The sequence below is a fragment of the Pseudoliparis swirei genome, chromosome 5, assembly GCF_029220125.1.
Source record: "Pseudoliparis swirei isolate HS2019 ecotype Mariana Trench chromosome 5, NWPU_hadal_v1, whole genome shotgun sequence".
Lineage (NCBI taxonomy): Eukaryota > Metazoa > Chordata > Actinopteri > Perciformes > Liparidae > Pseudoliparis > Pseudoliparis swirei.
In genome coordinates, this window is record NC_079392.1 from 24,716,038 (window position 1) to 24,740,809 (window position 24,772).

Sequence of the window (24,772 nt, forward strand, 5' to 3'; positions counted from 1 at the left end):
TTTTCTTTCTCATAGTTGTGCTCCTGAGAATGTGTACATAAAAGTATAAATACATATATAAAGATATACAAATATATTTTCCATTTGAATCGGAGAATATTATTTTTATTTGGTTTTTATTTTTCGCCGCTGGGCAAGAAGTGATTGCGGTCGACATGATTTCCCCCGAAACCACGCTCTCTTCTTGTGTGTTTGTTTGAGATGCAGCTGCTGTATATTATGGTCTGTAAAGCACAGCCGTCTCTCACATCCCACACGGAAGGAGTCGTTGGGTTTTACTGTACATGCAAATCAAAGAGTTTTTTTTCCAGCTGTGTTGTGTACGTGTTTTCAAATCGCTGTGTGCCCTCATCCAATAAGGAGAGTCCTTTACAGAGACATAGCATGATTTTTAAAAAAAATGAATATGCATATCAGAAATGTGTATTTATGTATATCTGTGTATATTCATCTATTTATACGTGGAGATAAATAGATGGCCGTGTGTGTGTGTGTTTGGACTCGATCAGAATGAATACAAAATAAAGCAGTTCTATGAATTGTTGTTCATGGAGATAATGTCCTATCATATTTATTTTTTTATTGATCACCTTGGATTTGATAGTTTTCTTTCATTTCGAGAGAAGCCAGAAGGTCCATAAAGGAAATTGGTTCCTCAAATGTCTTGGCGGAGTATAAAGAAATGCACAAACCAAAGCCTTCAGTTTACACATCAAGTATGTCATTCATATGATTAGTTTTAAATGTAATAAATAAATATAAAATTAATAGCAAACAATGATGCTTAATACTGTTTTACGTGATTTTAAATGATCACATTCAGTTACAACAACACTTTATATATGTATAATCAGAATCGGGTTTATTTACATGGTTTTCACATGTAAGAAATGTACTTCGTTGTATTGTTGCATCACATGAATATTGTATGAATGTAATGCAATTAAAGATAAAACAAAGTATTTCACAAAAATAAATTCATATATAAATATGATCAAATACAACAATAGTTAAATATATCTGAATTAGAAAGTAAGAGTGGTGCCGCAATGTGCAAAAGGCTCACAGTACCGAGTGTAACGTTAATATATAATAATAATATAATATATGTCCATAGATACATTAATGTAACACAGATGTTGAAGAGCTTAAATGTAGCGTGTGCCGTGTCTATGGCGGGCAGACCCTGGAGGGGTAAAGTGGCCATCAAGACCATCAAGACCATGAAGTGTCCATTCCTCCCAGTAGAGGCGGAGCCACAGATCAGACCACCAGCAGACCAGAAGGGGGGCACCTCAAACCGGTTTGAACACTTTCTCTCAGGTAAAGGTGAGCAGGGACACCTGGCCGGGTCTCTATGAATAGATCATTACTTAGTCAACAACCTGCTTCAATAACAGTGGGTTACTGTATATATAGGGCCAATTAATACGTAGTGAAGACTATTATATTATTTACTGTCACATTCAAGCTTTGTAACATAAACTTTATTTATTTTTTACCATTTGCTTAACAATTACAAAAGTAATCGTTGCCAAATAAAGTCTTCAGTCTCAGGCGCCATCCAATAATGTAGATTAAATATGGGGGTTTTTTAAAGAAGAAAAAAAGATAGTGCAAGTTAAAGCAAAATGGGCCTGAACATACCAATGTGCGAGTCAAAATGAAATATAATATACCAAATTTATTAAAAATAAATAATGATAATATAAACAGGAATGCATTATAACGAGATATATATATATATATCTTCACAGGTGTAAACAGTTGGAAAGTAAGTCCATGATATTAAAAGGTATTAAAGGTTCATTAAGGTCAAGTAACGAGCAGAACAGGATTATGATTATGATTGCATAACGTGATTGTGATGTGACTGATTCAGGTGACCTTTACCTTTAAGAAACATTGTGAAACAGTCGGCTTGGCATGCTCAAAAATATTGTTCATGTTGCTTGAACAGAGATGTTGCTCAATCTGCAGGAAGACACAGGGCGTCAAAGTTGAGGAGACATGCGCGTCGCCATGTTCAGAGCGGTATAATAAGAGTCGCGTCATCTCAGTTCCCTTCGGTGGCCCAATTTACAACCATGCTAGCTATAGGCTCTATTTAGCTGCACTTGGACGCTTATGTAAACAAGTATGATGTGTACATGTTGATGCTAAGTTGGGATAATGTTTTCCTTGTTCTCCGTCTCAGCTTATCTTGTTAGCACGCTGACATTTTACTTTGAGTTTGTCATTTTGGTGTTTTGCAACTGGGTACAAGGTACTAAAATGTTACCATTAACCATTAACCTTCATGAACTGAAATTACACTTTGAAAGGGTTGACGGTAAATTCGTCATAAACCAAAGGATTGCACAAATTAAAAATATTGACTCACTAGAGGAAAAAAAGAAGAAGCATGTAAACACTTGTTCTATTGCTAAATAAGATAGATAGATGGATACTTTATTAATCCCGAGGGAAATTTAGGTCATCCAGTAGCTTATACACTTAACTTAACTCACAAACATACATACACAAATCACAGTAGAATCACAGTATAAAAAAACAATACACATAGGGAGAACATGTTCACAGGGAGTAGGGTGTATACAGATATTATACAGATTTTACAGTGTGCAAAGTGATATAAATAGTACAGTCTGTGCAATGGGCTAGTATAGCCAGTAAAAAGAGTAAAAAGATTAAAAGATGGACAGTGGGATAGAAAAATAAAGAGTTGAGAAGAGGAGGGGAGACCGAGGTAGACTCATGCAGTCTACCTCGGTCTCCCGAGATACGATTATATAAGATTATCCGACATTAGTCCTTGCAGTGGGGAAATGTCCAGGAATACTATCTAAATGTCCTTCCTGGCTCTCACGCTTCTGGAAGGTCAAATGCGTTTGACTTCTAGTTCTACTTTCCATAGTTGTTTCCAATGGGCTGGGCCGGTCAGCACTGAATGATTCATCGAAGGGATCCTTTTGTTGCAGCGTTTGAGCTTCCGTTGACGCGACTCTCTCTTTCAACGGCTCTGCGTGGTGATTGGTTCGCGCTGTCAAAGAAAGCAGCTGATTGGTCCGTCTACGTGTCAGTCAATGTGATAACAACTCCAATTGGACGTTGGGCGAGATTCCCAAACTCACGTGCTCGGCCTTCACATCTTGAGGGCGGTGCCTACCTACTAGCTGCCGGGGTAGGCTGGGCTGTTGTTTGTGGAGGAAAAAGTACTTTTAAAAAGTACAACAAACTACTCTTCCAAAAATGGGAACCCGAGACGACGAATACGACTATTTGTTCAAAGGTAATTTCTCCCGCAAATGCGGACGAATGTCTGGGCGTCGTCCTCTTTGTGGAAGTTCGACGACAGCGAAGTGAGGAAGTGCACTAAGCCGCCGTTAAATGCTAAAGTTAGCTCGTTGACACTCGATAACGCGAGCGAAACCCGTGCGTCAGTATTTTAAGTTCGTGCGCCGCTCGAGCGCGTTGGCTTTAACGGGTCCAACCGTCGCCGGCGTCCGCCTCGCGAGTCCCGGGGATGGTCGTCGGCGCTCGGTGAGGAGAGCTAACGTTTGACGCGATGGCCACAAAATAAAGTGGCTAAATATGTGAAGCTAGCTCGGCCTCGGGTTTAGAACCCGATCCGCCCGAGACGACTTTCAACGGAAAGTAACGAAGACGAACGGTTTGAAGGAATAAGAAAAAAAAGGGCCGAGCTCCTTGAACGAGCCGCCGTCCTAGCGTCGCTTTATTTTAAAATAAAAGTCGGCTGACGTTAAAGCGGAGACCGACTGCTTCTCCCGGTTAGCTAACCTGCTGACGACGACGGTTCAACCGCTGCGTGACATCTTTCTGTTTATCGCGTTAAGCCGCGTTAGTTGTCCTATTTCGTCAGGGATCGCTAACCGAGCGGGTGACGTCACTTCTGCGGTTATTATGTACATTAAAGATTATTAATAACGCAGTCCAATTAAATTAATAACAATATAATGCCACATATTGGGAGAAAAGTAAATATAAATACACATTTCAGTGATGACCAAGTAGTATATGTATTTTATCACAACAGCCAAACCCTGCAAACAAAACAACCTAAATATTGCAATTCCTGCATTAATGGGGAAATAATAAAAACGTAACAGTGTTTAACTCTCGTATAACTAACCGTGTCTCCTTAAAAATGCACACTACCTCGATAAGAGGAAGCCCTGAGCCCCATGCTGGTTGCTATTATATCATCGCTTTATTGCATTTTTTAAAAAAAAACGTTTTGTTAAATGACTGCATTGCTGCCGTCTCAATGTTTTCGTGCCGTGTGGTTTTCTGTTTCTAGTCGTGCTCATCGGAGACTCCGGCGTGGGGAAGAGTAACCTGCTGTCGCGCTTCACGAGAAATGAGTTCAACCTGGAGAGCAAGAGCACCATCGGGGTGGAGTTCGCCACCCGCAGCATCCAAGTGGACGGCAAGACGATAAAGGCTCAGATTTGGGACACGGCTGGACAGGAACGCTACAGAGCGATCACCTCGGCGTGAGTGTTCCCCTCTGTGTGTGTGTGTGTGTGTGTGTGTGTGTGGTTGCGGCATTCATCCGGTCTGTTCTCTCCCCAGGTATTACCGGGGGGCCGTCGGAGCGCTCCTGGTGTACGACATCGCCAAGCACCTGACGTACGAGAACATCGCGCGCTGGCTGAAGGAGCTGAGGGACCACGCCGACAACAACATCGTCATCATGCAGGTCGGGAACAAGAGCGACCTCCGCCACCTCAGGGCCGTGCCCACCGACGAGGCTCGCGCCTTCGCAGGTAAATGTTGCCTTCACTGAAACCGCTTTGCATTTAAAATAGTCGCGGAATTAAAGTAGAACTCAGAGCTGTTGTTGTTTTTTACAAATCTTCAGTTATAGGGGAGACGATAAAGGAAAATGGGTCAAACTTAATTAATCGATATCCTGCAATTATGTTTAAATATTGAAATGAGGAAATGCTGTATCTTATTACGTTTGTTCTAATTTGCATACATTTACGCAACAGAAATTTGAACGCTGCCATGAATGTTGTTTGAACAAACTTCTTTTGTCGTGGCGCGTTCAAACCAAACGCCAAGCAAATTTGCCGCGCCAGTAGATTAGATTACAAAGTCGATGCAAAGATAGAAATTGTGCGACTCAATTCTCCTAAAGATTTTGTGCCTCAAACTGCTCAGCGTTGAGTGTATAGAATATAGAGATGACCAAGAGGAGAAACTAATTAAGTGAACTGCCTTTTTTAAAGATACGATTGATAACATTTTCTTCATTTTGAAGACGCTACAGGGTAAAACATTAACAGATAGACATGAAAACAAATCTTCCTGACTTTATTTACTTTTTTTACAAAGGTTTTCTGAGATTTTATGTCTAAATATGCCAGTGAGGCTCATCCAATACCAACTTTTGGTGAATTTACAGATGCAAATAACCAACGTCGTAAAATCAGTGCATGAAAAATCAAGGGTTTTTTTGTGCCAGTTTTGTCACTTTTTGTGAAGAACACAGATTTTCAAAACGCATTTAATTGTGTTAAATGTGTAAAAAACACTTTTGTCTCCCCTTTTTTTCTTCTCAGAAAAGAACGCTATCTCATTTATTGAAACCTCCGCCTTGGACTCCACTAATGTAGAAGAAGCCTTTAAGAACATTCTCACAGGTATGAACACTTTGAAACTCCTGGCATTGTAACATTATACTGAACTCCTAATTTATTTTATATTTTTTAGGAAACTGAACAATTTTTTGTTATATTTAGTATTTTCTTTTTTGCATGTAGTTAATTTTTACCACCTTTTTTGTCTATATTTATTCATGTGTTCATTCTGTGTCGTATCTGACTTCTCAATGTTCAAATCTAATGCTAAAGTATTTCGATTTACTCACACTCGCTGTTTTCTCTCTCAGAAATCTACCGCATTGTGTCTCAGAAGCAAATATCGGACCGATCTGCACACGACGAGTCTCCCGGCAACAACGTAGTGGACATAAGCCTCCCCCCGACCACGGACGGCCAGAGGGGCGGCAAGCTCCCCTGCTGCCAGAGCCTGTGACGCTCGCGTCTCCTCTTCCCGTTTGACTCTGTCGGTCTGTTCATCTCCTCTTCACCTCTGGTTTACTTCAGTTGTCATGCTGCTGTCGGCGCGAAGCCCTCCTGGGCTCAAAAGTCTGTGACACCAAGACTCCTCCTGTACTTGACATTCCTTTTTTTTTCCTGTTTTACTTTGTTTGTTTTTATTATTATTTTTGTATCTCCTTTCCTCTTAATTCTCCATTCTCAGAAGAACCTGTCTACGAGAATTAACGGCCTGTGACGGACAGGAGGACGGAGTGCACCGCTCCGGTGAAGTCGATCCTCAGTTAACTCGCCTTTATGGTCCTATTGAACCGCTCCTGTTGAAGGAATGGTGAGGGATCCGTGTGTCAGCGCTTCAAGTGGTTTGTTCCCTGGTTTTTTTCTTTCTTCTCACCTCCCAATGACACAGACTCTTGCCATGATCTGCTGCTACTGTGGAAATCCCAAATTTCATGTCTGGTTGACCTGATTCTGCCTGTCGCGCAGTGCGGGTGTAGAAGAGATGAGAAGAAGGTACCACTGGAGTATTGATGTGTCCTCTGCTCTCTCTCTGGATTTTCTAGTCGCCTCCTTTTTTTAATTTTTTGCTCCCCTCTTCGAGCCCAATGTGTCGTGAAATTAGCATGAGCCAGGGACCAGCCTGGCTGTGACTGGCTAACTTTATTATGGGCAAGTGTGACAGAATTAAAGTGATTTTTATTTGTGTGTGTGTGTGTGTGTCAGTCTTGGGGCACAGAGATACCAAAGTAGACGGATGCAATCTTATCGGTTTCTGGTGTTTTCCCATTAAGTGTGTTCAAGGCTGCTAAAGTTGCTGTATTTGGCGAACCAATCCACACTATTTGCTAAAGATCTGTAACGCTAAATAGCTTAAATTAATGCTAGAAATTGTGTCGTGTGTGTGTAGTTTATTTTTGTGTGATTTATTAGTTTAATCAGCCTGGATCAAATTTGGCTGAGGTCAAAATCTTTCTTTTAACAAGCTGTCGGGGGGAAAATGAAAATCTCTTTTGCACTTACGTCGCATCATTTCAGCGGAACAAATCATCATGCTTTTTATTTTGCTTTTTTTTTGTTTAAACTCGAACATCATTTTGCTGTTGTAAAGACACAGAGCAATAAGTGTGGTGTCTTTTTGTCTTTTTAAAGAGCTGTTTTCCTCACATGTACTCTACTCCCCTTTTTTTGTTTTGTTGTTTTCCTCCGAGTGTGACCTGGTAAAGGGAAGCGTGTAATCTGAGAACCTTTAAATGGAAAATAAACCAATATAAAAATACTCTACGTATCTAAACACTTTCACTCGAGCCAGCTGGGGAAAGTGGATCTGAAAATCAGAAATGCTAATTGTTTGTGTGCTTGTCTGAAACGCCTCTTCCTCGTCTGGGAGAAATGCTCTGTGCGTTATTTGATTTGATGCGTTGTGATTTTTCACGTTTCTTCCACAGAAAAAAAAGAAAATATGTAAAGGCAGCAAATTTGTTTTTGTTGATTTTGCATTACACAGAAAAAATACTGAAGCTTAAATAAATAAAACTTAACTCATGTAACCGTATGTTGTAGGAGACAGACTTATTTTTGGATACACTACCCATAATGCAATGCTGTTTCCATACACACTTGTTCAGCAACTCGGGTGTCAACACTGTTCATCCTGTCGGAGGAAATGTTTGTGTAAAGCTGCTGCCGTTTGACGGGTTGGAGAAACACACGGGAGGAAATGTAGTTGTACAGCTTCTAATAATCGGTTCGTACGCTCACGGAAAACCTGGAAACGTCATGGAATTTTAAATGGTCATTTCCAGGTCTGGAAAAGTCATGGAAAAAACTTAAATCATAACAGTTTTGGAAAAGTCATGGAAATGTGTTATCACGTGTTCATTTACACGGAGTTTGAAATAATTAATTTGTTTCTTAAAGAAAGAAGCTCAAAATATAAGACGATCAGGTTTGCTTAAATAATAAAAAAATAATTCAAAATAATACAGGTAAAGATAAAGTGCACATATTTAAAAAGAGTAATATCTAAAGGAAATAATGTGATCCTCGATCAGGTTTGTTTATGTTTTCTGGCCCGTGAGACGCCTCCCTCCTCGCTTCCTGCCCTCTCGCTCCCTTCCTACCCCCTTTCCTTCCTCCCTCCTTAAATAGTTCAAAATAATACAGGTAAAGATAAAGTGCACACATTTTAAAAAAAAGAGTAATACCTAAAGGAAATAATGTAGTCCTCGATCAGGTTTGATTATGTCTTCTGGCCCGTGAGATGCCTCCCTCCTCGCTTCCTTCCTACCCCCTTTCCTTTCTCCCTTCCTCCCTCCTTAAATAATAAAAAAATAATTCAAAATAATACAGGTAAAGATAAAGTGCACATATTTAAAAAGAGTAATATCTAAAGGAAATAATGTAGTCCTCGATCAGGTTTGTTTATGTCTTCTGGCCCGTGAGACGCCTCCCTCCTCACTTCCTGCTCTCTCGCTCCCTTCCTACCTCCTTTCCTTCCTCCCTTCTTAAAGAATAATTCAAAAATAATACAGGTAAAGATAAAGTGCACATATTTAAAAAGAGTAATGCCTAAAGGAAATAATGTAGTCCTCGATCAGGTTTGTTTATGTCTTCTGGCCCGTGAGACGCCTCCCTCCTCGCTTCCTACCTCCTTCCCTTCCTCCCTCCTTAAATAATAAAAAATAATACAGGTAAAGATAAAGTGCACATATTTAAAAAAAGAGTAATACCAAAAGGAAATAAGGTGATCCTCGATCAGGTTTGTTTGTCTTCTGGCCCGTGAGATGCCTCCCTCCTCACTTCCTGCCCTCTCGCTCCCTTCCTACCTCCCTTCTTTCTCCCTTCCTCCCTCCTTAAATAATAAAAAATAATACAGGTAAAGATAAAGTGCACATATTTTAAAAGAGTAATACCTAAAGGAAATAATGTAGTCCTCGATCAGGTTTGTTTATGTCTTCTGGCCCGTGAGACGCCTCCCTCCTCGTTTCCTGCCCTCTCACTCCCTTCCTCGCTCCCTTCCTACCTCCTTTCCTCCCTCTCTCCCTTCGCAACAAGCTGTTGTCCCCAATCCCATTTGAACCTTATGAACTCGTCGGCTTTTGTGTTTTGCACTCGTCTCCACCGCAGCAGAGGCAGCCAGACTGATGATGATGATGAAGATGGGCCTCTAGGGTTTATTTAAAGCTCCGTGAAACCGGAAGCGCTGTGTTGTCGTCTGGGAGCTGCTAGCGTAGTTAGCATATCGTTAGCTCGCGAGTGTTATTTCACACACACACACCGCTTAACTCAATAAACAATGACACGAGAGAGCAGCGCGTGGACGTCGTGACACACTTCAAAGAAGAAGACGCCGGTGAGTTCATCTTTTGAAGCTATATTGGGTGTTTTGAGTCGGGCGGTTAGCGAGCTGGTTTCTGACAGCTGTAAGCTAACAACATCTGGACCAGCTGACAGTTTTCACTGCTTTACAACCGTTTAGATGGAAATAACCTGAATTATTGCTTTTAATATCGTAAATATATCCCTGTAACGTAAAGATAGCTACACTCAGATAATGTGTGTATAAACTATATACTACTGTGTAATATACTCTTACCACATCTCAGAGGGAAACGTTTTACCTTTTACTAGTTTAATATTGCATATTTTGATTATTATTAAAAAACACAATCGAGAAATACATTGTGACGTGGCTACTGTTATATATGAACCAGCAATATATTTAATAATTAAAATTTGCTGTAGCAGCTGCAACATTAAATTATTACAATACGATGTTAAAATATATATATATCTATACAGAAATGGGCCATTATGCACAATTAATACTTTTTACTTTTGATACTTGAAATTGATTTATTGTGTAAGTAAAGTAAGATGTTGAATACAGGACTGTTACTTCTAACATAATATGTATACACTGTGGTATTGTGTACTTCTTCCACCACTGTTTATACTCCTCATTATGCATTTACTACATTATTGTTTACCTTAAGTTAATTAAATTGCAAATGTGGTCTAAATGATATAATACTTTGTTATATATATATATTTGATGTTTCATTTGATTTAACGTACAATATTTAATGTTTTGATTCTCTGGTTATGTGATCGTTTTTTATTTTGTATTCATTTTTTTTTTTTTGCATGTTGGAATAGTTCATTGCCCGTGACTGCAGCTTCCCTGTTATTGTTGCGCACACGATAACCACAGAAGTCACATTATAGCTTTTAACAGTGGAAAATACTTTAATTTGTCTATATATTTCCAGGTAAAAACTTATTAAATGCAGTATATTAAAAAAGTGCATCCGTTTATCGTCATAATCACATGTACAATTAAAGCGTAAAGCTTAAGAATCTTAAAATTTGATCTGTTTTCATCTGATCACATCAGAGTTGACTGGAGATGTTGACTTATTTTTGGGGGGCTTCCCTTTTGTTTATCTGGATCAGGGATTGTGGCTCTGAATCGGGCCCCGATGCCGTATCAGTGCTCATCAAATAATAACACCAGGCAGTAATAAGTAAGACAACAGTTAGCCGTTGCTTTGAATGGGTCGGGGGTCATCTATAGGAACCTGTATGACGGTGTGTTTATGTTTTGCCTTCCTGGCTTTGTTTGTTTTGGGGTTTAATAATCTATGTGAGCAAGATTATATGATATACACACCCATAATGTTACGTATACAGGTTTATGGTCTGCATATAAGACAATAATTGTTCACAATGGATATATTAGATTACTTCAGTTCTCAGTAAAAGTTGTAAAAAATAAAAAATAGCATAAATGTTACAGTAATCAATAACTATAGATGAAACGCCACGTCTTTGACTCGCTGTTTAGATTATTTCCTTCACGAGCAGACTCATTATCGCGGATGTTGTGGATTTAATGACATTAGACGTTAAAAATAATTGTTCAGTGTAAATTCGAGGAGATAAAATAAAGATCCCGTCAAATTAACACAAGAAATGCCCGCACCATCTGCCCCGTTAAACCTCCTGTTGTAAAAACAACACCACAACATCATCGCGGGTGTCGAGTAGATGGGATTATGTATGTATTATATCGGTTTGGGTGTAATGCCGAGGTTTAGCGGTGAGGTGTAAACGGCTGGTCCCGGTTCCAAGAGGATCAAAAGCAGGATCAGCATGTGACCTCGTGTCTTGTGTCGTATTCAAGATGTTTGTGCGTTGATGTGACTCACTTGAGTGTCACTGAACGCCAGGATTAAAGCCGTGAGAGAGCAGAGAAGCTTCATCACACCGACGGAACGCAGTCACACAGGCATAACTTTTTTTCTTTCTTTTGTTTATTATTACCTTATGTTATGTTTTGATCGCCGTGTATTTATTTATTTTTTATTTATTTATTTGTATGCGTGTTACTCGCATAACTCAAAAAGAATTAAACCGAATCGCATGAAATTTGGTGGGATGATTGGTTATTATCCGGGGACCATTTGATTAGATTTTGGGATCGATCGGGTCAAAGGTCAAGGTCAAGGTCATGAAAAGGTCAAAATCTTCGTTTTACCATAGCGCGGTAATTTTTTATCCAATTGGCATGTAACTAATGCCAACATGTTCATAATTCAATGCCCACTCTTGTGATATGCGAAGGTATGCGCTCTACTAAGTGCCCGTTCTAGTTTCATAAGGGACAGTCAGGTCACAATAATAAAAACATTTCTGTAAATGTGCCCGAGTTATTAGCCAAGAGGCTATTTTTCATCTGTAGTCCCGAGAGGCAGACGACATAAAACAAACGTAAAAACACAAGATTACATAAACAGTGTTTGTAAAATATTTACGCTTTCCAATGGGTGCATAAATGATTAATAGTGAGAACTCTTTGACATTTTCAAGACAGACAAAGCAAATAAAAAGAAGTGTAAACTATATTTATTGTCCTGACAAAATGCAGAATAAACCATTTGTCATTAGTCTGCTACTGTGGGATGATGATGATGATGATGAGTGTGTTATCTTCAGCGGGGGGGGGGGGGGGGGGGTTATCTGAGGGCAGACAGCTGTTTATCAGTCGGCTGCACATTCCACTCGCTGCCTCTGACGAGCACGCTTGCTTTTATAACGGATCGGCAGATGTGAGCAAATTGGCCGACAGGACCGACGGCTTCCTTCGTCGATAAAATATGTACTTTGACGTCTCAGGAAATTAATTAAAGTTGTACACGGAGAACTCTCAGGTGAGTTAAGTTTACCTCGAGACTCTATTGACAAGGTCCTGGCGTTGCCATGGGAATGGAACTGGGACTGATGGGAACGACTATTACGCAATATGTAATGTCGCCCAACAGGATATTGTTGCTACTCGTGTCCTACATGAAGGAGGTCGACGATTGGTCTTCGTGGTATTTGTCCTTTCCTTCCTCCATCGTGATTGGATAAAAAAAAGTGCAGCGCTTGGCACAGAATAAACTCTTGAGCTCCTCTTCACACTTCTCCCATTGCAAAGAATTAAAAAAGAGAAAGAACAGAGTGCTCGTGTGAGGCGCTGTAGTTCGCCACCTGAAGGCCACCCGTAGAAACATGGCCGCGCTACACGGCGGGCTCGGTGAAGAGGGAGCTGCTCCATGAGGAGTTATGGACGGCTCATTCTAAGGAAAATATTTTAAAAACCTCTTTGTTTACACAAGTAAACAATATCCACGCTGGCCCTTTAAGTAAAGCGACTAAAACTCACCAATCGCTCTCTTTCTTTGCTTGTAGGAACTAACTCGTGGGAAGCGGAGTTTGAGCTCATCGACCTCGATCCCCCGACCTCTCGACCTCGAACGGCCGGCGTTTTGGCCACCGTAACCATGACGACGGGGGGCTGTTGCCACCTGCCCGGCTCTCTGTGCGACTGCGCGAGCGGCCCCGGCGAGTGGAAGAGCGCGGAGGAAGCGGGCGGCGGGTGTCCGGCGCTCTACGTCGCCCAGGTGACGGCCGTCGACGGCCGGCTGCTCTCATCCGTCCTCAAGCCCTCGGCGAGCGCACAAAGGTACGACGCGAGCGGGACGAAGACGGCCGTCTCAAACGGCACATTCACAAATCTATTTGATTCCCGTCTCAGCGACGGACCCATCTGCCGTATCTGCCACGAGGGCGGCAGCGCCGAGGGCCTCCTGTCCCCGTGCCGCTGCGCCGGCTCCCTGGGCAAAGTGCACCGCAGCTGCCTGGAGACGTGGCTGTCGGCCTCCAACACCAGCTACTGCGAGCTCTGCCACGCCCAGTTCAGCATCGAGCGCCGGGCCCGGCAAATCACAGAGGTGAGGGGTCAACGGCCTGGAGGAGGTACATGACTGTGTGTATGGAGGAGGAGGAGGAGGGGGAGGAGGAGGAGGAGGAGGAGGAAAAAAGAAAGGAGGGAAAAGAAGAAAGGAAAAAGTAAGGAGGAGAAAAGGGAAGAGGAAGAAAAAGAAAGGAGAAAAAGGAAGAGAATGAAGAAAGGAAAAATAAAAGAGGGGGAAAGGAAGAAGAAAGGGAAGAAGAAGCACAAAGGAAAAAGAAAGGAGGAGAAAGGAAGAAGAAGAAAGGAAAAGTAAGGAGGAGAAAAGGGAAGAAGAAAGGAGGAGAAGGAAGAGGAAGAAAAAGAAAGGAGAAAAAGGAAGAGAATGAAGAAAGGAAAAATAAAAGAGGGGGAAAGGAAGAAGAAAGGGAAGAAGAAGCACAAAGGAAAAGAAAGGAGGAGAAAGGAAGAAGAAAGGAAAAGTAAGGAGGAGAAAACGGAAGAAGAAAGGAGGAGAAGAGGGAAGAGGAAGAAAAAGAAAGGAGAAAAAGGAAGAGAATGAAGAAAGGAAAAATAAAAGAGGGGGAAAGGAAGAAGAAAGGGAAGAAGAAGCACAAAGGAAAAAGAAAGGAGGAGAAAGGAAGAAGAAGAAAGGAAAAAGTAAGGAGGAGAAAAGGGAAGAAGAAAGGAGGAGAAGAGGGAAGAGGAAGAAAAAGAAAGGAGAAAAAGGAAGAGAATGAAGAAAGGAAAAATAAAAGAGGGGGAAAGGAAGAAGAAAGGAAAGGGAAGAAGAAGCACAAAGGAAAAAGAAAGGAGGAGAAAGGAAGAAGAAGAAAGGAAAAAGTAAGGAGGAGAAAAGGGAAGAAGAAAGGAGGAGAAGAGGGAAGAGGAAGAAAAAGAAAGGAGGAGAAAAAGGAAGAAAATGAAGAAAGGAAAAATAAAAGAGGGGGAAAGGAAGAAGAAAGGAAACGGGAAGAAGAAGCACAAAGGAAAAAGAAACGAGTAGAAAGGGGAAGAAGTAGAAGGGAGGGTGACAATGACATGTAATGAGAAGAAGAGGAATGGAAAAAGAAAAGAGGAGACAAGGGAAGAAGAAAGGAGGGTGAAAAGGGAAGAAGAAAGAAAAGAAGAAAGGAGGAGGAAGAAGAAGCTGCTTTTTTTGTTCTTCCCCTCATCTTTCACTTTGCTTTCTTTCTACCTTTTCCCGATTGTCTCTCTCCCCCCTCGCTCCCCCCCCCCCCCCAGTGGCTGCGGGACCGCGGCCCTCGCAGCGAGAAGCGGACGCTGTTCTGTGACGTGGTGTGCCTCCTCTTCATCACGCCCTTGGCGGCCGTCTCCGGCTGGCTGTGCCTGCGCGGCGCTCAGGACCACCTGCAGCTGGGCAGCTGGCTGCAGGCCGTGGGCCTCATCGCCCTCACCATCGCGCTCTTCACCATCTACGTCCTGTGGACCCTGGTGACCACACACACACCCACTGGAATAACGTACTCGAGCGGTCACTAGTTTGGGGTCACACAGACAATTTAGTGTTTTCCATGAAAACTCACTTTTATTTATCCAATGAATTGAATAAATAATATAAAATATAGTCAAGACGTTGACGAGGTTATATATAATGATTTTTATTGTAAATATTAATGTTGTTCTTCTTGTGGCTCAAAGGAAGGCCAGTTTTTGAGATTCTCTCACCAGCATAACTGTTTTCAGCTGCGCTCACATAAAAAGGGTTTTCAAAGGTTTTCTACCCCTCCGTTAGTCTTCTAAGGCGATAACACAACGTACCTTTAGAACACTGGAGATGGGCCTCTACACACCTATGGAGAGACTTCATTAAACACCAGATAATAGTCATCTACACATTAACTATGTAGAGAGTATTTATGATCAATTTGAGATTATTTTTATTGAAATAAAAACTGGTTTGAAAAATAAAGACATTTCTAAGTGACCCCAAACTTTTGGACGTTAGCGTAAAATAACACACGTTTACTCCAAAGATCTTCAGGCTTGATCCATCGCTGACCTCCCGCTCCCTACCTGTCTGCAGGTGTCTTTCCGCTACCACTGCCAGCTGTACTCCGAGTGGAGACGGACCAATCAGAAGGTGCGTCTGCTCCTCCCCGGGGCCAAGGCGGCGACCTCCTCCCAGCATTCCCTGCTCTCCGCCATACTGATGAAGAAGTCGGCCAATGAGAGCATCGTGTGAGACCGGACCGGGGGACGGGCGAAGAGGATGACGGCGGCCGTTAAAATGCAAGGGGGGGGGGGCTGCCAGCCAGCTTTTTATAAGAAAACAACAACAACGACAACAAACAGCTGTCGGTACCCCATCAGAACTTAATTCACGTTACTTAAAAGAATAAAAGGAGCGGCGGCGGCTCATGGAGACGCTCAGAGACACGGGAACGCCAAACCAACTTTGACTTATTATTCCACCGACCCATCGCTGGTCCGCGGCCGACTGCGTTCCTGTTGTCGTGCGGTCGTCCCCCGCGGGGCCCTGCCCTCCTCACCTCCACAGGCCCCGCCCTCCTCACCTCCACAGGCCACGCCCTCCTCACCTCCACAGGCCCCGCCCTCCTCACCTCCACAGGCCACGCCCTCCTCACCTCCACAGGCCATGCCCTCCTCACCTCCACAGGCCCCACCCTCCTCACCTCCACAGGCCCCACCCTCCTCACCTCCACAGGTCCCGCCCTCCTCACCTCCACAGGCCACGCCCTCCTCACCTCCACAGGCCCCGCCCTCCTCACCTCCACAGGCCACGCCCTCCTCACCTCCACAGGCCACGCCCTCCTCACCTCCACAGGCCCCACCCTCCTCACCTCCACAGGTCCCGCCCTCCTCACCTCCACAGGCCACGCCCTCCTCACCTCCACAGGCCACGCCCTCCTCACCTCCACAGGCCCCGCCCTCCTCACCTCCACAGGCCACGCCCTCCTCACCTCCACAGGCCATGCCCTCCTCACCTCCACAGGCCCCGCCCTCCTCACCTCCACAGGCCCGCCTCCTCACCTCCACAGGCCCGCCCTCCTCACCTCCACAGGCCATGCCCTCCTCACCTCCACAGGCCCCGCCCTCCTCACCTCCACCGGCCACGCCCTCCTCACCTCCACAGGCCACGCCCTCCTCACCTCCACAGGCCCCGCCCTCCTCACCTCCACAGGCCACGCCCTCCTCACCTCCACAGGCCACGCCCTCCTCACCTCCTCCGCCTGGCATCCTCTGCACAACGTTGGAAACCCTTTCAAGCATTTGCTGCCTGACCCCGCGTTAATCCGGCAAGGATTTTTAATTTATTTTATTATTTAATCGCAGTCCAGATGCCGGTGATGCTGTTTGAGATGAAACTTACTCTTCTTCTTTTTTTTTTGCACAAGCCTCTTGGACTTGTTTTTTTCCAAGGATTTTTAAATTTATTTTTAAGTTAAGAGTGCAATAAAACGCTTCGCGGCACGCGGAGAGACTTCGCCCGACGTGCACAGTTATGCACGGATGCAAGCACCGTTTGTTTTAATTTAATTTATTTTTATTTTGTGGCGTTCGTGTGTTACGTGTGGCTTGAAAAACTAGTTGAACCACGAGAGGATGAACTCTCCCGACTGCAGAGTCGAGGTTTCTATCTCGTGCGGCTGAAGCACTGAAGCGTCCTTTCACCTGGTGAAGTGTGTAACCACGGCGACGTTGTTCTGTTTCGTGTTTTTGTTTTTATAACCAGGGAGCCGGGGAAAGGGAAGTCCTCGTCGACGTCCCGGTCAGACGTCTTGCCGGTCCGTTTCCCACCGGCGCGGGCTTTATGCAGGGAGGACTCGTCTTTCAGCCGCTCGGTGCCCTCCATCGTGACTTCACGTTACTGATCCGGCTCTTCTGGGTCCGTCTCGGTTTGTCTTGTCAGAAAAACATGAAAAAAACACACAAAAAACACAGTATTTACCACCTCACGTTGTCTTCATTCCACTTTTAGTTCAAGGAAAGACGGTTTGATTGAGGCGTGAACGCACTGGAGTCAACGGGGAGACTCTCAGGCGTTAAAGTGGTTCAGTATTATTGTGCAGATCTGCAGTTAAATTTAAACGTTGCATTCGCAGCAGGGAGAATTTAAACCACTCTGAAGTCAGACTTTTGATTATCATTCAATGTGTGGTTCAACTTAAATTCCACGATCACAATTATCAGCTTTTTGCATTTCCTCTCTTCAGCGGAACGTTTATATTTGTTGTTTCCAGTGAGCGACGGTGCTTTTGATTAATATCGATTCACATACTTCTCATATTAAAGGCGCTCAGGACTGACGGATTGTGAACCTGCACGCAGCACGTCTGCATTTTTACGCATTAATTGCGTTTTATTTATGCTTTTAATTGAAGTATTTTTGCTTTTATAACAATCAGGCTTGACCAAAACCATATTTAATGTAACTGCAGTGTGGCGGCGCGTCAGAGAGCGTCCATGCAAAACTGCATTTTAATTTATGAATGTTCACGCTGCAGTAAGACGTGAAGGTTTAGTTTGACCTTTGGGGTCAACGGGGTGCATCAGGATTATGAGTCATGTGATCATCTGTGTGTTGACGGAGGCTTCACACAGATGGACTGGGCTGTTGCCGAGCAGCACTTTCAACAAATAACTGGTCAAAGGTCACCGTGCAGATCGCCATTTCCCCAAAGAGTTTTTTAAGCGTTATTACATTTGAATTGTAATGTGATACTCGCTTGTATTAGTTACAATTCAAATCCAGAAAGGGATTTTAAATCGTTGCTTTCTCTGTAAACGTTACTTCTGTTGTTACGTTGTCTTAAACATTTTAGTCATCTTTGTTTTTTTCTTTTTTGGGGGGGAGGGTGGGTTTTTTGATTTGTATTATTTATAATTCATTTTGCAATTCTTTAGTATTTACAAATGTTTTAAATACTAAAATGTTTCTGGTGTGCTGTTTTTTTTAAAAAGGGAAAGAAAAGACATGTCTTCACCAACATCCTGGGACCTGCAATCAGCCACGAATTGTTTGCAAAGCAAATAAAAGGTGATAAATTATGAGTGAACATGAATTCAGGTCTTTGTGCCTCCTCGATTCCTTTCCTAATTTGGGAGCGTTGAACCCCATGTTTGTTCTTTTCTCTTGAAATCTTTTTTATTTATTTAATATTTACCACGTTATCGTTATCCCCCGTACTGACTTTACCCGGCCCAGTCAAAGAGGCTGAGGAGGGAAATGAAACGAGTTACGGCCGTATTAAATCCGCATGAGTCCGTTTTGGACCACAGCTGTGCGCATGCGCACATTGATCCGGAAGACAAACACGCTGCTTTTCCCCCGAGACGGCCCGTCCTCTGCTTCGGGAAACACGAGCAGCTTGTTTACAAAAACACGAGTGACGAAATACTCCATAGTGCTGGTGAACAAACTCTGCTCCCCGAAAAATACTAAAAAAGGTTTGAATGAGTTTATTTTTAATCAGTCCCACTTTTCATAAAGGATTTTAGCACATGAAATTTTTATGACTGGATATTAAATATTAATATACGATATTTATTTTACATTATGCACTCATGACTTGGCTATTTTTAATAAGATTTTTTTCATTACATTTTACAAGACTACTTGGAACATTCATAAAATATTTAATTTTCTCAGATTTTCTTTTAAATCACACGATCATCCTGACTCACTATATATTTTATATTCAGGTAAAACCTTAATAAAAATAAAAAAATAAGAGTAATTTATTCCCCAAAAAATATTATAGAAACCATAATTTCAGTAAGAAAATCTAATAAACACTTTACTTTTGTCAAGAGTTTTATTGTAAATTTGTACAGTTTTTAAATTTAAAGTAAAACAATGACAGCTCAATAAATACACGATGACATTTTTTGGCATAACTTATCTGATGAAAAGATAAGAGTTGGAGGAACCAAGCTGTCAAAAGCACAATACTACACAGCCGGGCTGGAGGAACTACCTGTGGTTTATTTACACAGCGCCACCTAGTGGCAGCCGCTGAAATAGTTTATTTTTTATTTTCTCAAAACCTCCCAAAAGCAAAGTTTCAGTTCATCTTAGAACTTCACCAGCTCCATTGAGACCGCAGGAACCTTCACATTGACTCCGCGTGACATAAAGGCTTCTCGGAAGTTTTAATTCATGGCAACCAAAAACAAAAAAAGGAGAGAAGAAGAAGAAGCGCACGAGTGAGTTCATAAGTTTTACAGAAAACAGAATTGTACGTATAAAGAAATAGGAAAAAAAAAGGAGGAGTGGAAAAGGGAGTTGGCCGTGAGCGGAGCGACGGGAACGGACACAAAACCAAAAAAAAAAGTGCACGGGTGAGGCGGCGTGGAGGCGGGTGTGGGTGGAGCGTCACAGGCTCTGGCAGCACTGCAGCTTGTTGCCCGTCCGCCCGTCGGTGGTCGGCGGGACGCTGATGTCCACCACGTTGTTGCCCGGGGACTCGTCGTGAGCGGAGCGGTCCGCGATCTGCTTCTGCGACACGATGCGGTAGATCTCTGCAGAGGAACGCGAGAACACAGGAGTGACGCGCCCGACTTCTTCAAGCGCTCGTGGAACTTAACCGCCAATGAGACGTCGGCTGAAGCCTCGTGGCGAGAGTCGACAATGTGTTTCAGAGGCTCACGTCGCATGAGATGCAGCCCCGAGTCTCGCTTTTCCTACCTGTTAAAATGTTCTTGAACGCCTCCTCTACGTTCGTGGAGTCCAGCGCCGACGTCTCGATGAACGAGATGCTGTTCTTTTCTAAAACGGGGAGAAAGAGAACCGTTGAAGTATTTCACCCCCGGCTCGTTTTTAAATGTCCACGGGGCGCCCGGTGCTTCTTCTTCTTCTCTTACCTGCGAAGGCGCGAGCCTCGTCGGTGGGCACGGCCCTGAGGTGGCGGAGGTCGCTCTTGTTCCCGACCTGCATGATGACGATGTTGTTGTCGGCGTGGTCCCTCAGCTCCTTCAGCCAGCGCGCGATGTTCTCGTACGTCAGGTGCTTGGCGATGTCGTACACCAGGAGCGCTCCGACGGCCCCCCGGTAATACCTGGGGAGAGAACAGACCGGATGAATGCCGGAACTACACACACACACACACACACAGGGGAACACTCACGCCGAGGTGATCGCTCTGTAGCGTTCCTGTCCAGCCGTGTCCCAAATCTGAGCCTTTATCGTCTTGCCGTCCACTTGGATGCTGCGGGTGGCGAACTCCACCCCGATGGTGCTCTTGCTCTCCAGGTTGAACTCATTCCTCGTGAAGCGCGACAGCAGGTTACTCTTCCCCACGCCGGAGTCTCCGATGAGCACGACTAGAAACAGAACAAAACCTTGAACTCCGAGAACACCTCAGTCATCTTTTTACCTGAGCCGATGCTCCTACGATGAGCTCATTTTAAATGACCGACCAGCTATTTATGCAGTATTTTTATATACATTACAGATGGCGCTTAATCTTTTAACGAGTTAAATACTGAAATTATTATGTTTAAACTATTGATATGACAGACTGAAGTACAGACACCGTCCTGCAGAGAGCACACAACAACAACAGCTTATTTCGGTCCGCCATCAAGTAACAAACACAATGTACGGTGAGTGGAGGCAGCTGTATCATTAATAATGTATTTATTTAATTCAATATCATTTAGGGGAAATACCCTCAGCTTTTTACCGGCTCCAAAGAGGTTGCAGAAAGAAAGAAAATATATACACAACCGTTCAAAAGTTTGGGGTCATCCAGACAATTGTGTCTTCCATGAAAACTCACTTTTATTTATCAAATGAATTGAAAATTTAATAGAAAATATAGTCAAGACATTGACAAGGTTAGAAATAATGATTAATATTTGAAGTATTAATTTTGTTCTTCAAGCTCAAAGGAAGGCCAGTTGTATAGCTTATATCACCAGCATAACTGTTTTCAGCTGTGCTAACATAATTGCACAAGGGTTTTCTAATCAGATATTCGTCTTCTAAGGCGATTAGCAAACACAATGTACCATTAGAACACTGGAGTGATAGTTGATGGAAATGGGCCTCTATACACCTATGGAGATATTTCAGTAGAAACCAGACGTTTCCACCTAGAATAGTCATTTACCACATTAACAATGTATAGAGTGTATTTTTGATTAATGTTATCTTTATTGAAAAAAGTGCTTTTCTTTGAAAAATAAAGACATTTCTAAGTGACCCCAAACTTTTGAACGGTAGTGTATATATATAATATATAAAAACAGCTTCGGTTGTCAGTCGATCAGGTTGGAGCACATTTTACTCGTCCCAGTTTAACCTGAATTTATAAAACGACGCACATGAACAGACGAATGTGCCAGAGGATAATTACAGACGCACGCCGATGATGACATCACACAAAATGCACTGAGCCGCCGTCTTCAGCAGGATGAGCTGTGCTCTGTGCTCTGGTTATCTTTCAGCCCGAGAGAGAAAGTGCCGACTTGTTTTTACTGCTTTCCTTTTTGTGGAGAAAACTTTCCCCGGACTTTGCTCCCGCTGCAGGAAGAAGCTGACAACAAAGGAAACAGCTCCAGAAGAAAACCCGACTCGACTGTTTCTCGAGGCCTCTTTTTGTTCCCCGACTCATCGGTTTATCTAATCGGCTCCGACCAGACGTGATATAAAGTTATCAACCTTCTGTATTAAAATCCCTTCGGCCGGTGATCCGACGGGTCATTGAAAAGCGCTCTCCTGCAGCACTGAATGTTCCTGCGGCCAGTGAATCAGCCTCTGAGCAGGTTCTTCCGACGTGTAACTCGATCAACCGTCGCGTGATGCGGAGGAGGAACGCGACAACCAGCTTTACAACATTCAGGAAAACTCGGTTAAGGTGGCAAGGCCCGGAAACCATAAAGAATCATGCAATCAGTCTCATCTCGGTGTGTGTGTGTGTGTGTGTGTGTCCACAGCTAGTCTCACATTCTGCGGTGGCAAACAACACTATCTAAACACCCTTTTACACTGCCAGTAATTGCCTGCTGACCCCTCATTAACTACTTTTAACTGCCACACACACACAACAGCTGAGTGCATCGTCAAGTTAGAGAATTTTTATGTTGGATTGTTGTATATGTTGGTCATTGTGCTCGTCATCCAAACACTCAACCGAGCGCACCTATTGTAATTATCTATTTAGGTTGTGGTAAAAATGTTTAGTCGTATCTTTTTTTTTTTATTATCATTGCTTTTTATAAAATGTCATATCTTCTAATCCAGTTACTTCCTAGATGTATGCAGAACGTTTTTTACTTTATAAATGTGTTTATAGACACACAAAAGGAAGTCAACGCGTGTTATCAGGAAACTGAACTCCAAGGTGTAAAATAACCATGTGACTTGAAAATATGTTCACACACACACACACACACACACACACACACACACACACACACACACACACACACACACACACACACACACACACACACACACACACACACACACACACACACACACACACACACACACACACACACACACACACACACACACACACACACACACACACACACACACACACACACACACACACACACAGTTGTGCCTTTTGGTTTTTAATCAGGTGTGTGTTTTACCAAACACCTTTAGCTTGAAGGTTAAGAGCACAGATTTCCACACCATCATCAGGTCACAGATCCCTTTTCATTCCTTTGATTTGGAGTTTCCTCTCCTCAAAAAGGGACCTCTCGTTTCCTCTTGCCTTATTGTGCCCGACGCCACTGATGGTGCTTTAGCAGTGTGCTCATAAAAAAAAAAAGGTAAAGGAGAGGACATGCAATCCTCTTTGATGACGACAAAGCAGAATAAGAATCCTGACAGAGCAGCAGCTCCACCCGTCAGACCAGCTAACGTGACGTCAGCTAGCAAGGGTCCACCGCACCGCTTACTGCAGTTAAATAAAAAACCAAGTAGCAAAACATATTATGCTCCACACGCGGAAATGAAACCCGACCACACGTGGGGAAGTAAAAACGTGACGTTTAGTTTGAAACGACGAGCGTGAGAAAAAGAAAACGCGATGCTCCAGCTAGCTCACGTTAGCTTCCACCGCCCGACTGACGTTAAAAACGGCCCAAACTGACGGAAACACAACGAACCGCCGCCGGGTTTTCGGTTCCGCTCACCTTTGAACAAGAAGTCGTACTCGTCGTCTCGGTTGCCCATTGTTTTTGATGCCTGTGCGGCTCTCTCGGGGATCGCGGGGGGGGGGAGAGACGTTTGAGACGAAGGAAAAAAAGCTCCCCTTGCGCTGCGCCAAGATGAGGAGAGCAGAGCGGCTGCGAGGGAGAGTCGCGTCAACGCCGCAACGGTCACGTGACTTCACAGAGGCGTTGGCGCACGGTCACGTGATCTACCGGCGCAGGTACATGTCAGTTAGGGGCGTCATTGTCGGTTAAATAATGAATTGCCATGACAGATGACACGTTAAGTTTAATTATGTAGCGCGTCAGACACACCGGAAGTAGATTAATGTGCTAACAACAACAATAATGACAATTTAAATAATGATAATGATGACAAATTAACTCGGCACAATTAGAACATTGTGAACAAAATACAGACATTACAACCTTCATTAAAGTAGTATTTATTGCAGGAGTATTTTATTAGACTGCATTAGTTTTAAAGTAAAGCGTAAACTTAACAGTGGATGTATTTAATAGGGCAAACGTTCATAAAACCAGAACCAATTCCTCCAGCAGAGGGAGCCACATATATATTATTTTCTTAGATTAGGAGGATAAGTATGCACTATTTCCTTGCAAACAATGGTGGAGTACTCCGATCTTGCACTTATAAGTAAAAGTATAGCACGAATACTACAGTTTAAAAGTAAAGTATGTGAAAGTCCTGCATTGAAAGTGTTCTTCAGTAAAAGTAAAAAAAGTATATACTTAAAGTAACAAAATACTAGTTTTGCAGAATGGCAAATTTCAGAAAAAATATCTCAATCTAAATCTATATAATATATATATATACATACTATTGGTATTATTTATGTATCAATGTAGGTTAATATGTTTAAAGGTGGAGCTAATATAATAATGTAACTACTTTATGTGTTGATTATATGTTTTATTCATAATCTAAACATGCAAAGTAAATTATTCCTGATATGTGGTGGAGTATTTCCACTTGAGATAAAGTGAATTATAGATTATAGATATTTTCCCACCACTGCTAGGAAGTTAAATATAAGTAAATCAGCATCAGGGCCAAAGATCCTCACCTACCGAATAAACCTTTAATTATTATTAATTATCACATTAAATCTAACATCATGAGTCAGATTTCAGCTGCATGGAAAAATATAAATAAAACCATATTACATCATGGTCATTGGTGTCAGTGGGGCCCAGCGGCATGTGATTTCCCGTCTGATGCTGTCTCACGCAGGAATTTTTCTTACGAAAGGACCCGCCCCCTTCT

The 24,772-nt window shown here is 42.9% G+C and overlaps 4 protein-coding genes and 2 long non-coding RNA genes across 8 annotated transcripts; 2 read left to right on the top strand and 4 right to left on the bottom strand.

Moving 5' to 3' along the window:
- Window positions 1-1,664: 1,664 nt before the first annotated feature.
- LOC130194051 (uncharacterized) lies at window positions 1,665-3,226 on the bottom strand. Its single transcript, XR_008831783.1, has 2 exons — window positions 3,135-3,226; window positions 1,665-3,043 (listed from the first exon to the last, which is right to left on the bottom strand). It is a non-coding gene; the product is annotated as an uncharacterized LOC130194051 (long non-coding RNA).
- Window positions 3,151-7,641, top strand: LOC130194050 (ras-related protein Rab-11B-like). Its single transcript, XM_056414929.1, has 5 exons — window positions 3,151-3,292; window positions 4,322-4,517; window positions 4,597-4,790; window positions 5,592-5,672; window positions 5,921-7,641. The coding sequence occupies exons 1-5, from the start codon at window positions 3,253-3,255 to the stop codon at window positions 6,064-6,066; spliced, it is 657 nt and encodes a 218-aa protein (XP_056270904.1). The 5' UTR covers window positions 3,151-3,252; the 3' UTR covers window positions 6,067-7,641.
- Window positions 7,642-9,137: 1,496 nt separating this feature from the next.
- Window positions 9,138-15,546, top strand: LOC130193714 (E3 ubiquitin-protein ligase MARCHF2-like). 3 transcript variants are annotated; one of them, XM_056414381.1, is made up of 5 exons: window positions 9,138-9,441; window positions 12,825-13,098; window positions 13,171-13,366; window positions 14,572-14,781; window positions 15,374-15,546. In XM_056414381.1, the coding sequence occupies exons 2-5, from the start codon at window positions 12,917-12,919 to the stop codon at window positions 15,530-15,532; spliced, it is 747 nt and encodes a 248-aa protein (XP_056270356.1). In that variant the 5' UTR covers window positions 9,138-9,441; window positions 12,825-12,916; the 3' UTR covers window positions 15,533-15,546. The 3 variants fall into 3 exon arrangements, with proteins under 3 accessions (XP_056270356.1, XP_056270354.1, XP_056270355.1); XM_056414379.1 differs by having other exon boundaries at window positions 12,825-13,366; XM_056414380.1 differs by lacking the exon at window positions 9,138-9,441 and adding an exon at window positions 11,778-12,301 and having other exon boundaries at window positions 12,825-13,366.
- On the bottom strand, window positions 11,975-12,860 carry LOC130193717 (uncharacterized). Its single transcript, XR_008831693.1, has 2 exons — window positions 12,799-12,860; window positions 11,975-12,712 (listed from the first exon to the last, which is right to left on the bottom strand). It is a non-coding gene; the product is annotated as an uncharacterized LOC130193717 (long non-coding RNA).
- A 207-nt stretch (window positions 15,547-15,753) lies between the features above and the next one.
- Window positions 15,754-19,013, bottom strand: LOC130193715 (uncharacterized transmembrane protein DDB_G0289901-like). Its single transcript, XM_056414383.1, has 2 exons — window positions 16,389-19,013; window positions 15,754-16,319 (listed from the first exon to the last, which is right to left on the bottom strand). The coding sequence occupies exons 1-2, from the start codon at window positions 16,579-16,581 to the stop codon at window positions 15,754-15,756; spliced, it is 759 nt and encodes a 252-aa protein (XP_056270358.1). The 5' UTR covers window positions 16,582-19,013.
- A 95-nt stretch (window positions 19,014-19,108) lies between these two features.
- LOC130193716 (ras-related protein Rab-11B-like) lies at window positions 19,109-23,614 on the bottom strand. Its single transcript, XM_056414384.1, has 5 exons — window positions 23,467-23,614; window positions 20,439-20,634; window positions 20,176-20,369; window positions 20,000-20,080; window positions 19,109-19,833 (listed from the first exon to the last, which is right to left on the bottom strand). The coding sequence occupies exons 1-5, from the start codon at window positions 23,504-23,506 to the stop codon at window positions 19,688-19,690; spliced, it is 657 nt and encodes a 218-aa protein (XP_056270359.1). The 5' UTR covers window positions 23,507-23,614; the 3' UTR covers window positions 19,109-19,687.
- Between the last annotated feature and the right edge of the window lie 1,158 nt (window positions 23,615-24,772).